The sequence below is a fragment of the Dermacentor albipictus genome, chromosome 6, assembly GCF_038994185.2.
Source record: "Dermacentor albipictus isolate Rhodes 1998 colony chromosome 6, USDA_Dalb.pri_finalv2, whole genome shotgun sequence".
NCBI classification, from domain to species: Eukaryota; Metazoa; Arthropoda; class Arachnida; order Ixodida; family Ixodidae; genus Dermacentor; species Dermacentor albipictus.
In genome coordinates this window covers 100,436,193-100,449,523 of record NC_091826.1, presented here as the reverse complement: position 1 = coordinate 100,449,523, position 13,331 = coordinate 100,436,193, and the positions used below count along the sequence as shown (strand labels likewise).

The window sequence follows — 13,331 nt, the reverse complement described above, 5'->3', positions numbered from 1 at the left end:
CCTTATGTCGCCTTCGTCGTCCTCTTGATCGGGATCGCTGTCGTCGTGGCGACGCCGCTGGTAGGTCTTCTTGTCGCTTTAATGGTGGCCATCCGTCGTCGTCCGTTTCATCCGTGTCGTACCACCGTGGCCTTGGTACAGACTCCTTGATTGTAGTTTTGATTAGTCTGGAGGAAGACTTCCTATGCGTTTTGTTGTTCTGCCGTGGCTGTTTGTACCGTTTCTTGCAGTCCTTCGAACCGGCAAGATGCTCCACTCCACAGGTGGAGCAGGTGGGTTTACATTCGTGCTCTGGCTGTGGCTCCTTAGTGCCACATTTGCTGCTTACTGAGGTATGGGGTTGAGGGCACACGTCCGTTCTGTGGCCTGTTTGCATGCAGGCGTTGCAGAATTGTACGGTGTTCTTGAATGGGTAACAGGGCATTTCTCCTCCCATGTAGTAGACAAAGCGTGGTATTATGGGGCCATAGAAAGTAATGACCGCTGTCTTTGTTTCCCCAAGCATGCGCGCTCGTAGTATCTCCACTCCTTGCGTTCTGATGCGCAGGTTGGCTTGGAGTGTTTCCAGACTCGTGTGCGGTGAAAATCTGTGCACTACACCTTTCTTTGTGTCTTCTCCGGCCGTCACGTAAGCGTTCACTTCATGTTGTTTGCCGTTGATAACGAGCGTCGTTATCTTCCTGACTATGTCTGCTACCTCTTGTTTGGGGGTAGATATGATAAAGATGTTTGATCCGGGCCTTAGCCGTAAAAGGAAGTGTTCTCCTCTCGCCTTCCTTGGTGTGGCCATGATGACCGCTTCGGAAATCTGCGGAGCCGTCAAGTCTTTAATTGGTAGCCCTTGATGTGGTCGGACTATTATTTTGAAGTCTTCCTTTGGTAACGGAGGTAGTCGGTTGACTCGTGGCTTTTTCTTCATCGGCGGCTTCTTGGCTGGTCTGAGGTGCTGGCTCGACGAGTCGTGGGCACCCCCTGCTCGCATGGTTTTTCTTCCAACTCTAGCGAGAGCCTTCTTCTGGCGAACAGTTAACACCGTTTGCCAGTCTCCTTTGTCCTCCTCCTGCCCGACGCGTGTGACGGGCATATCGGTGTCTTGTAGGATGATACTATCCCCTTCGTCGGTGTCTTGGTACTCCATTTGTTCCCGGTCCAGGTCCGAGAGCGTCGCTCGTACTTTATGTGGTTCGTGCGAGCTTGAAGCTTCAATGTAGTTTGGTTTAGGCGTGCTCGTTGTAGCGTTCGTCGCCCCCGTGGGCGTCGCAGCTCCGGACGCAGCCGGCGTTGCCATCTGTTGCGGCAGCGCGCACGGCGTCTCCCTCGCAGCAGCCACCGCCGCCCTAGTCGGCGTTAGTGTTAGCAATCCGCAGACGTGTGGCGGGCACGTCCTGGCCCGTGTTTACGAAAATACGAAGGGCTCACCGATAACACTGCTGTGTGCAGAGTCCTTAGATGTTCCCGAGTCACGTATTGCACACGAAATTCAGCACATCGTAGGAAAAACTGGTCAAAAGATAGAAAATCACGGAGCTCCATGCAGATCCAACCACTCCACTCGGCTCCACCTCGGCGTCCTCCTAGCATCTCCGTCTCACACTCCGGAGACCCTGGTTCGATCTAGAATTCTGTCAATCGCATGCAACGCGCGCCGGCTGTACACTAAAAAAAAGGTAAAAAGCAGGTGGTGCTTTGAGTAGCGGTGCTGTACGCATATGTTACGAAGGGGAGAATGACGTCGCAATTTGTGTGGTCGGAGGCGACGTATATTGCAAGCATGTCGCCAAGCGTGCGGTTGAAGCATTCTGTAAGGCTATTGGTTTGAGGATGGTACGCTGTAGTTGTACGATGAACATGGTGGCATTCTTTAAGAGTGGATTCAACTACTTCTGATAGGAATACCCGTCCGACATTACTGAGCAGTTCCTGAGGTGGCACATGATGCAGGATGAATCGAAGAACCAGGAAGGACGTAACATCGCTCTCGCGCGCTGCTATTTCGGCCTATCGCGTGATGTGATAAACTGCCACAATGCCCCAGTGGTTTCCAGCCGATGTTAGTGGAACAGGCTCATACAGATTGATGCCGACACGCCCAAACGGCCATGCAGGGCAAAGTCTGCAGACTGGCTGGCGAGGGGAGTTGTGGAGATTTCCGGCGCTTAGCATCGAGGCAACGGCGTACGAACTTCTGAACGAAGTTGCAAATCCCTTGCCATTACTATCGCTGTTGAAGGCGCTGTAAAGTTTTGAAAACTCCTGAGCGTGCACACTGTGGATCGGTGTAGAATGCTGCGTTTATGTAGGAACGGAGGCTGTGAGGTATAACTGATAGCCCGTGGTGTCCGTCGGGGCTATAAATGGTCGGGGAAGGCGTTTGTCCCGAATGGTGAAATGGTGAGCTTGACGACGCAACGTGTGAGATGGCTGTGCTGGTGGACCAGAAAGCAAGTCTATAAGGGATGTAATGGAATGGTATTTGCGCTGCTCAGACGTGACAGCAGTAAGGTCGAGCGAAGAAATGGCATAGTGGGATAGTGAGCAGCAGGCATTGTCGTCAGGCAAGGGTGAGGCTGAGAAGGCTTCAGCCCAAGAATGCTGGCATCCGTTGTGGCACAGCACACGGATATGGTAGTCCTGCAGCAGGCGAAGTGCCCATCGGGCGAAGTGCTTCAGGGATCGCTCAAGGACGACAGCCAAAACAGTGCATGGTGGTACATTATTACATCAAATTGAGGGTCATATACATGAGGCCTGAACTTTGTGAGAAGCCAGATGAGGTGACAAGGCATTATTATTCTATCACAGTGTGCTTTATCTCAGCTTTTGCAAGCGTACGACTTGCATCAAGCACTACATTTAAGGAAACCCCTATTTTGTGCTGGGTGACAACAGAGGCGGGACAGACAACACTGACATCTATGTGCACTTCGGCAGAAGCTGTCGGAGAGTTATGGCGTAATATCCACGGATACGTTACCAAACGACTGAGCATTCTGAAGACTTCATCGCACTTGGAAGACAATAAAGTGAGAGACCCGTTGCTTTTAAGTAGCTTTGTCAGGGACGATGTGATGGCGGCGAAATCGCGAATCAAGCGTCTGAAGAGCACAGACCGACGAACCTGCGTATCTTTTTAAGGACTTTGGTTGAGTAATTCGGTGATGGACAGAAGTTTGGCTGCATCAGGGAGAATTCCCTCCTTGGATACGATATAACCAAGCATTGTCCACTACCGAGTGGCAAATTGGCACTTCTTGAGGTTTAGCTGCAGCCAAGTGTTTTTAGACACCTTAACAGACCTGATCCGTCAGAGAGTGCGTGATGTAATGAGCCAAAACAAAAACGTAAGCGAGAAAGCGCAAGCACGTGTGCCACACCATGTCATGCAGATTTGTGTCCATCATGCGCTGAAAGTTTCCGGACGCATTACGAACTCCCAGAGGCATTACTCGCTAAATTTGTATAAGCATTCTGTGTTCGGCCGATCGGCGTCTACCATGGGTACTCACCGATACACTGAGTGCAAATCTAGAAATGAAAAAAAAAACTTGGTGCCATGTAGACGGTCACTCATGTCTACTCGCAGGAGATGGTGGCTGTCGTTGTGAGTGATCTTTTTTTTTAGGCGGCGGTATTCGGAACAGAACCGCATGGGACCATCGTTCTTCGTAATTGGGGTGACAACAGATGCGCTGAAACAGTTAGAATGTCGTACCACCTTGATTCGCAGCATGCCTTTAACTTGTTCCTTCAATAGACGGCGTTCTGCAGGCTATACATGATAAGGACGTTGCTGCAATGGCGGTTGCGGGCCAGTAACTATGCAATGTGTAACCGCCAGTGTCCAACCATGGGAAGATTGCCCTACATCAAAAGCAAAATGAAATTATTCTAAAAGGCACAAAAGCTGAGACAGTTGGGCCAGTGTAAGGTCATCGGCAATCGGAAAAATCGAACACATCGCTGGACGACAGGGACACATAGAAACAGCACTGAGCATACTGGAACTAGTATAGTCATTGTCGTCAGACAGGTCTATAGCTCAAACATCGTCGATCGTTTCTACATTGCCAAGACATTCCCCTCGGAGCAGCAATACAGAGTATGAAAACAGGCCGCAAAGGAAAATTTTGCTGTAATCCCTGTGTGATGTCCAATGTGGCAAAAAATTGCTGCAGACGTTTACAGTTACAAAGTCCTCAGATGGAGAATGTAGTGTAACAACGTCTGAGTCTCCGCTGCAGGACGTGGGCAGGGGTGTCGACGCGTTCGGAGGATCATGGATGTCTACTTCGTCAAGTATTTTGCCAGAACGCGAGGAATTATGAGTGAGGGACAAATCCAAGGATGGCGATAATTTTAGTTCGGCCCGTGTGCAACGAATAACGGCATTCTGGTGCGAGAGAAAATCCCAGCTGAGGATAATGTCAACCGATGATAACGCTGCAGTCCGGGCCTAGCCACGAAGTCGGCATAACGGAGAGCCATGCTTAGAGAGAGTGGTTGAGTCCTCGGGACGACTTCAGCGAATCTGAGTGGTGCTGCCGAAAGGATCTGTTGGGGGGCGCAAAGACGTCCGCGTATAGCATAGTCGAACAGCCGCAAGAAGATGTTGGCGATGGTCTGGCACGACCTTGGTAATTTTTTCTCGATCGTGCGATGGAACGGAGGCAGAAAATGCGATCCAGGTTGTCGTAGATGAGGCGGCTGAGCCAAGGACATCAAGGAGAGCTAGCGTGCAAATTCCGCCCGAACTAGCGCGTTCATTTCAGCAAACAATGCTGACTGGCGGAAGATGATAGCCAAACCAGCCACGAGGTCGTCGAACGAAAAAGGGCGACGTGGCAGCTAGCACTGCATACGCAGCTTCTCGTAGCTTTGGCATAAAGTGACGATATCGGCCACGTACTGAGGATTCTTGCCCAGTAGCATGTTGTATGCAGCGTCCTCTATCTAGTTCATGACATTTCTGATTCAGTTGGTCTCCGATTTCGTTGCGTTGACTTTCTTACCCAAGTTCAATACATCATCAATTTACCCGGTAAATGATTCACCCGGCTACTGTGCAGGTTTTCGCAAACACGACTCCGCTGACTGCTTGCGCAAAGCAGGGCGACCAAACACAGTCCCTAAAAAGGTCTTCAACGAGGGACACGTCGGAAAAGCAGTCTCACGGTTGTTGTACTGGAAACTGGGGACACCCGCGAGATGGAAGAGCACGTTGCTCATCTTGGCCCGATCGTCCCATTTCTTCTGGGTGCCTACCCTAGCAGATATCGTAAGCCAGTTCTCGACGTTGGTGTCGTGCGCGCCACTGAATATGGCAGGGTCTTTCTGGCGAGCCACACCGCAGCACATGACCGACTGTGGAGGTGCTGGCTGGGATGCGTCTTCAGGCATGGTTGAGCGTAGGGCATGGAATAGAAGTTCGAGGATTTACATTGTAGGCCGAAACAAGCTCCACTACTTCTAAAGGTGTTGATTAGCCGCCAGCGGTTGGGCCGATCGTCAGACCACGGCCTGGGCTTTCAGTACGAGTGGTGTTTCCCGAACAAAGCGCTGGAGATATTAACCCACTAGAAAGCGCTGGAGAAGATGGCCCACTATGGCCTACCTCGTCTTCGCTACAGTTATTGTAATCAGGTAATTTTTTTGTCATTTTCAAACCTGGTAGACTCTAACGAGTTGTAATGCTGCGAACTGCCCGTTACCAGGTGTGGGAGCAAAATTCAGTCTGCCTCGAACCATACCAAGCAGTTCATGTCGTGCACTATTTCATACACAGAGCATTTATGCGCTGAACGAGAAACGCCAATACATGAAACCCTCTAACCCTAGAGCTGGAATAGAGTTGGCAGATATTTCCCAGTTAATCAACACGCGTAAGATAGCTGAGATAAGGAAGTAGAATATGGATAGAATTGAGCATTCTCTCAGGAACGGAGGAAGTCTAAAAGCAGTGAAGAAGAAACTAGAAATAGGCAAGGATCCGATGTGTGCGTTAGGAGACAACGCCAGGAATATTATTACTAACATGGATAAGGTAGTTCAAGTGGCTGATGAGTTCTATAAAGATTTATACAGTATCAGTGGCACAGACGACGATAATGAAAGAGAGAATAGTGTAGAGGAATTTGACATCCCCATGAGTGACGAAGAAAGAAGTAAAGAGAGCCTTAGGAGCTATGCAAAGGGTGAAGGCAGCTGGAGAGGATCAGGTATCAGTAGATTTGTTTAAGGATGGGGGGCAGATTGGTCAAGAGAAACTGGTTACCCTGTACACGCAACGCCGCATGATCTCGAGCGTACCGGAATCGTTGAAAGACGCCAAAATAATCGTTTTCCATAAAAAAGGGGATGTTAAAGACTTGAAAAACCATAGACCGATCAGCTTCCGTTGCCCACAAAGTATTTACTAAGGTAATCCCAAATACAGTCAGGAACACTTTGGAATTCTGTCAACAAAAGGGCCAGGGATGATTTCGTAAAGGCTACTCAATAATAGACCATATTCAAACTGGCAATGTGTAGATAGAGAAATGTCCGGAATATAACCAACCCTTACATATAGCTTTCATTGATTACGAGAAAGCGGTTTAATCAGTCGGAATATCAACAGTCATGCAGACATTAAGCAATAAGGGTGTAGATGAGCCATATGTAAAAACGCTGAAAGATATCTATAGTGGCTCCACAGTCACCGTAGTCCTGCTAAAGAAAGCAACAAAATCCCAAAACGACTCAGTCAGGGAGATACGATCTCTCCATTGCTATTCACAGCGTGTTTAGAAGAGGTATTCAGAGACCTGGATTGTAAAGAATTCGAGTAATAGGTAATGGAGAATACTTTACTGACTTGCGATTCGCTGATGATATTGCCTTGCTTAGTAACTCAGGGTAACAATTCCAATGGATGCTCGCTGACCTGGATAGCCACAGCAGAAGGGTGGGTATAAGCATTGTTCTGCAAAATACTAAAGTAATGTTTAACAGTACCTGAATAGAACAGCAGTTAGCGATAACTAGCGAGACACTAGAAGTGGTAAGGGAGTACATCTACTTAGGGCAGATAGTGACCGTGTATCTGGATCATGAGACTGAAATAATCAGAAGAATAAGAATGGGCTGGGGTGCATTTGGCAGGCATTCTCAGATCATAAACAGCAGGTTGCCATTATCTCTCAAGAGAAAAGTGTACAACAGCTATGTCTTAATAGTACTCACGTACAGTGCAGCAACCGGGAGGATTACGAAAATGGTCTTACTTAAATTGAGGACAACACAACGAGCTATAGAAAGACGAATGATGGGTGTAACGTTAAGATGACATGGAGAGAGCAGACTGCGTGAGGGAACAAACGCGAGTTAACTGCATCTCAGTGCGAATCAAGAAAAAGAAATGGGCATGGGCATGGCGTGTAATGAGGAGGGACGATAACCGGTGGTCATTAAGGGTTACGGACTGGATTCCAAGAGAAGAGAAACGAAGCAGGGGGTGGCAGACAGTTAGTTGGGCGGATGAAGCTAAGAAGTTTGCAGGGACAACATGGCCACAATTAGCACATGGCCGGGGTAGTTGGATAAGTATGGGAAGATCTTTGCCTAGCAGTGGGCGTAGCCCCGCTGATGATGATGATGAGTAAGGGGTATTTATGAGAGAGAGAAATAAAGAAATAGAAGGCAGGGAAAACAGTGATAGAGATACTAAACAAATTAGGAGCTCAGTTTAGGACAGACATTCAAAGAGAGATGTTTAAACTGAACTGCTACTCGACGCGGACTGGGGCATTGAAACTTCTATCGGTCCTCTTCCAGCAAGTGTAAAAAGACCTCATTCAGTTATTTAAAGGCCACTGCCTCTACAGTATTTTCATGATTGGTAGGTGATGAGAAGTGGCTGGTGAAAAAAAAAAAACAGTCGAACAAGAGTAATCCGCATATTCTATAAATCCTGGTTTCTAAGGATTAAGTCATACCGTGGCAGGGCTTGGTATGGTGAGTGATTTTTCCGTGCCGTTCTCCACTTCCTCACAATTCTGACACCTCTTTCCTGTGGGGTCCACCAGCCAGGCCATGAGGGAGTAATTTTCAGCAGGTTGACGGATGATTGTAACAACCGTGTTGTTTCCCAGGCCTTCATCAAGTATAAATGTTTCTTGGACAGTTCCGTTGAAGCCTTTCGTTATGTACATAATCTGCGAAATGAAGAAATGCTCGTTTACTTATTGCACAGTGCGATGAAAACAGATCTAATTGTCAAAGAGATGGAAGAGTTGGTCGCTAAAATCCGCTCAACAGATTCGTTTGACAGGAGCACATGCTACAGCCACCTCTGTACAAAGGGTTCGGTGATGCCAGCAAGCGAGCCACAATACTAAAAAAGGAAAAACACATGAGATAAAATATTTCTATAATAAAAGTGCGCTGGTAACAGATGATGTGAGGGGTACATAATTAAAAAAAATATTTGTTCGGAAAGAAGTAAGTTTTCAAGGCACAGTTCTGTTATTATATGATAAACTTCTACGTTCACCTCTAAAAGTGGGTACTGTAGCTCAAAGTTTTTTTGCGTAGTAGTTTGCTTAGGTAATAGTAAGTGATCGATTTATTTTTTCTCGCGACTGACGCGATCTAGTCATTCCGGAAAATGTGCATACCTAGTTCTGGCGATGGCTCAAGAACACTGCCGTGGGTACTGTATAAAGCAGAGGACAACATTGGGTAGCCAGTCTTTAGAAATATTACACCGTATTGTCTATCCTTGTTATCACCTGGCAAACACCTTCTCAATGTTTGCCAAGGAATTGTTAACTCGAATTCACCACGAACTTAACACCTCCCCCATACTTGCAAGGACAAACACCTTCAAATTGAGCTTCCTTTTAAGGACAGTTCAGCTACGGAACTCTTTAGGTGGCGGTGCTCATTGTGTGCCACTCGATAAGAATGTGTCTACACTTACCGACGGCAAGCATGTGTTTACATAATTTATTTTGCTGTACTTGTTCCAGTCTTGATAGATTTCTTTATTTATAACTTTATGTATTTCTTTCATTTTGTCGTTTATCTATACCCACTCTGCAATAGTCCTTACGGTGCTGAAGTATGCTTAAATGTTTTAAGAATAAAAGAAATAAAAGGACTTACTGGAACGTTACGTGCAAGTGTTTCCATGCGTGCTACACCGAACGGAAGGAGTTCATGCACCCAAGCACAGTGTGCGAAGTGCCAGTCTTATATTTCTGTTCTAGGGATTCACCTACCTAAGCCGCGTATTTATTTAGCATTATTTATTATACTTTAGAAACCAACCGTGTTGCTATTGGGAGTGCTTATGAAGAATCAACAAGAAACGACGAAAAATACTACGTGTACCTCGTAATTTGTGCCACATTTTAAAAATATGCAAGTGCCCCGTAGAAGGACAGAACTAAAGTCACTCTGTTTGCTCTGGCTTGCAGCAACTCAGATTATTCGATTACGTATCACTGATTATTCATTTAATATTAATATGCTTGTCACATATTATGCTCAGAGTGAAAGTATTATTGAGAAAGCAGTCGGCAATACTGAATAGTTATCGATCTAGCGTTCCGATCCACGATACATCGTATATACACGTTTTTTCCACGCGTGAAAGAAAGCAAAAAAAGAAAAATAGGAAAACTTGGAGAGGAACTATATGACCACCTGGGTAGTACATACAAAGCAGACAAAATTGTTGTGTTACGCACCTATTTGCATTACACGCTAATTTGCGAGTAGGGCTTTCGGAAAACGTTCCTAAGCATAGTACCTACTTCACGTGTATATTAGGCTAATATAAGATGTTTTCCTATGAGAATAACCGTCGCTATTTACAGAATAGCGATATTTGTTTTCTGTCCAGTTTAGGAATTATAACTTTTAACATGCTTCGGTTGTTGTTAAAGACACCAATTATTACCAATATTGAAAACATGGGAACTCATATATGAGTTTTTGTAGAGTGACTGGAATTTCGCTTTCTCTCCTCAATGCAATAAAGATAGGTGAAATGGGTCGAGTAATTGTTTCAAAAGTGCATTTTACGTGCATTTGAATAGGTCGATCGAGGATGACTCCGAGCTAAACCTTTCTGTAAGTTCTCCAATGCGCGGTATCGCACTTTTTGGTGGCGGGAATAACCAGGATGCTAAATAGGTGCAGAAACTCTGTCTGCCTCTAGGAATATTCTTAGTTGAACGCTGCAAATTTGTACCTACATACATAGGTTCCTTGGAGCGCTCGCCCCAGCTGAGATAATCCTTCAAGGCACTCCTAATGTCGAGTCTGGGATTGTATCCATCCTTTGGAAAGCACTCGCCGTCAGCAGACTGGGAGATGGCCAATCCTGTAGCTTTAGCGAGGCTCCTGAGCTCGTTTGTCGCCTCACGATGAGATCTTTCCGCATCTTCTTTGAATGCTGCTATTTGTGGTGCCAATTCATAGCGATTGGGCAGCGTAGTACCCTGGCCAGAAACCAGTGGTTCAGTGGCATTACCTTTTGCAGTTTCACTGGTTGTAATGAGCCCCTGAAAGCGATAGGTATCACCAGAAGTAAACTTTATTACTGAGCTCTGATCTGCGCTTCATATGACGTGAGCAGACGCTGGTGGCGAGCAATCAATGGACACATACGCTCCTATGTTTGCATATCAAATGAAATTACTGCAATAATAATAGCATTAGGCAGTGGCGTACGGAAAACCATCCCGTGCCTTTGAGCAGCAGCTGAAAAGTACTCGAACCAATATTTTTTGCAAACCCCGCAAATGTTCTTGACCACAACTGACCCTTTGTAATTTCACAAACCCGTTTTCCCTGTTTATAGCGTTGTGAAAAACGATTACGAACTTCCACGCACAAAATGACAGAAGTACATGAATAATATTCGCTTCTCAGTTGCAACCCTTATTTTCGACAGAAATGATGCGGGAACATGAACCGTGTTCAAACAGTTGGCGCTGTCATCCCACCGTCGTGCTGTCGCGGTACCAATGACGGCACATGCGTCCTTCGCGTGTGGCTGGTTAGAAGGTTGCGAGAAGAGCACAGCCAATTAATGCTTTCAAGCGCCTCTCCTCCAGAAACAAAGGCGAAAAAAAATTTAGCTGTGCTAATAATTCCCCTTCCAAAATGTTTGCTACCGAACAATCCACTGTCACTTCGAGAATAGCTTGGTAGGCGAGAAACCACGCTACAACATAGAGTTAACGACACCATCAAAGAATTCCTGCGCAAGCTACCCGAAGTGCCAGGATCTGGTTATGCAAAAAAAGGGTGAGGCGTGAAGACAGGAAACAAGAGTAGAGAAGTGTTGTACACTTCTCTACTGTTGTGTCCTGTCTTCATGCCTCACCTCTTTTGCATATTGAATCCTTACCAACCATCTCAGCTTTCTGTTGTGCGAAGATCTTGTTTGTGCATATTCGGACCCTTTTACAATTTTAACAGGGAAGATGTACTTCACTGAACAATAAATTATCCACAGATGTAACTTGCAAAGTTTTCGAACATTTGAGAACCGGAGAGCACAAAGAGCACCTTCGCGTCCTATTTGCGCGGCTGGATGAACACGGCCTGATCCGAAAGACCAAGAAATTGATTTTCGGAATTGGAGCCTGGGATTTACTCGGCCATCGTATTTCACGCCAAAGCATCAAGCCACTGGAATTACAGCTGCGGGCAATCGAGCACTTCCCTTGTCCAACCTCGTTCCGAAAGTTGCGCGAGTTTCTCGGGCTCACAAATTTTCACAGGAACTTCATACCATCATGTGAACGAGTTCTTCCGCCGCTTACCGACTTGCTGCCTTGCGACTCTTAGAAACCGCCTACCATTCACTGCTCCTAGGAGCGTGAACAGTTCTTCCAGCAAGTGAAAATGCAGTCGAGGAATGCAGTGTTGCTGATTCATCCGTTGCTCGACGCGCCACTCCCCTTATGGTTGACGTGTCGACCATTTCGGTGGGTGCAGCACTGCAGCAGCACGAGAGCACTGACTGGCAGCTCGCGACAGCACCTTCGCGAAGGAGATGTTGGCTATCTATTGCGGTGTCACACATTTTTGTTCTTTTTCTTGAAGGCTCTACATTTACATTCTGACTGACCACAAGCCGTTAGCCTTCGTCTTAAATAACAACAGTTCGTCGTACTCAGAACATCTGGTTCAACTACTTTCCTTTTTTCCCAATTTTCTGCTGACATATGCCACATCTCTGGGTCATAAAATCTGGCAGGGTATGCACTTATCGTGCATCAGCACTGTGCCGGCTGGCCGTTTGAATTTCCAAGCTCCTGCCGCTTCCCAGCAAAACGGCCCTGAGTTCCACCAATTGTGGGAAGAAATCTCGCCACTCCAGCATGCGAAGTTGCCGCTTCCCTACAGAAGAACATTTGTCATGTACGACACACCACACGCAGCTCCTAGCCTACTTGCGCTCCTACACTTTCGGCGGCCAATATTCGATTGACTGCACGGGCTAAGCCATCTCGCCATCACAGCAAGACAGACTTATCGCAGAGTGATTCATCCGGCCAAGGTTCAACAGCGATGTTCGAAGTTGGGCAATAGGCTGCAAGCCTGTCATGCTGTGAAAGTGACTTGACACGTGTGCTCAGCGGCGAAACCGTTTCGACCATAATAGAGCCGTTTCAATCACGTGCGTTAAGAGTTGGTGGGATCTCTTCCGCCTTACCAAGTTTTCAAGTACCTCCTCATGTGTGTCGGCTAGTGTTTTTGGTGGCCTGAGGCGACACCTCTACAAGACGTCAAGGGCGAAACAGTGGCGCAAGCATTTATTGCCACGTGGGCACTGTGGTTCAGTTGCGCTGTGCGCATAACTACTGACGGAGGCTGGTAATTCCAAAGCACCTTTCTTTTGAGCCCTGGCGGGACAGCTGGGTACGCGCCTTCATAACACCACGGCTTACCACCCACAGAGCATTGTCATGGTCCAGCATCTACACCGACAACTGAAGGCGTCATTGACCGTCACGCTGAATAGAAAGCACTGGGATGAAAGGCTACGATATACAAAGGATCCAACTACTCCTTCATCAGTGGCGTAGCTAAAATGTCGTTCGGGGAGGGGGGGGGGCAGTGTTGAGGGGTCTCACGTTTCACCTTGGCCTCCTTCTTATAAAATTCATTCCTGGATCAAATACATGAACGATAACTGCATTGTCATTGCCAAAGTTGCAGCAAACAAATTCGTGAACGCTACGCACTATAAAGACAAGTAAAATACGTATTTTGTTATAAAAGCATATGCTTGTGGGTCCCCAAAATTGTATCAGTAATAAATGATATCA

The 13,331-nt window shown here is 46.8% G+C and overlaps 1 protein-coding gene across 2 annotated transcripts in view; it reads right to left on the bottom strand.

The window, feature by feature from the left end:
• Positions 1-13,331, bottom strand: part of LOC135913648 (calcium-activated chloride channel regulator 1-like) — a 212,359-nt gene that overhangs the window by 29,461 nt on the left and 169,567 nt on the right. For both annotated transcript variants that reach the window (XM_070520909.1, XM_070520910.1), the window contains exons 9-10: positions 10,242-10,550; positions 7,974-8,192 (exon numbers count right to left, since the gene is read on the bottom strand). In XM_070520909.1, coding sequence (XP_070377010.1) covers positions 7,974-8,192; positions 10,242-10,550 — 528 coding nt within the window. The remainder of the gene's footprint in view (positions 1-7,973; positions 8,193-10,241; positions 10,551-13,331) is intronic.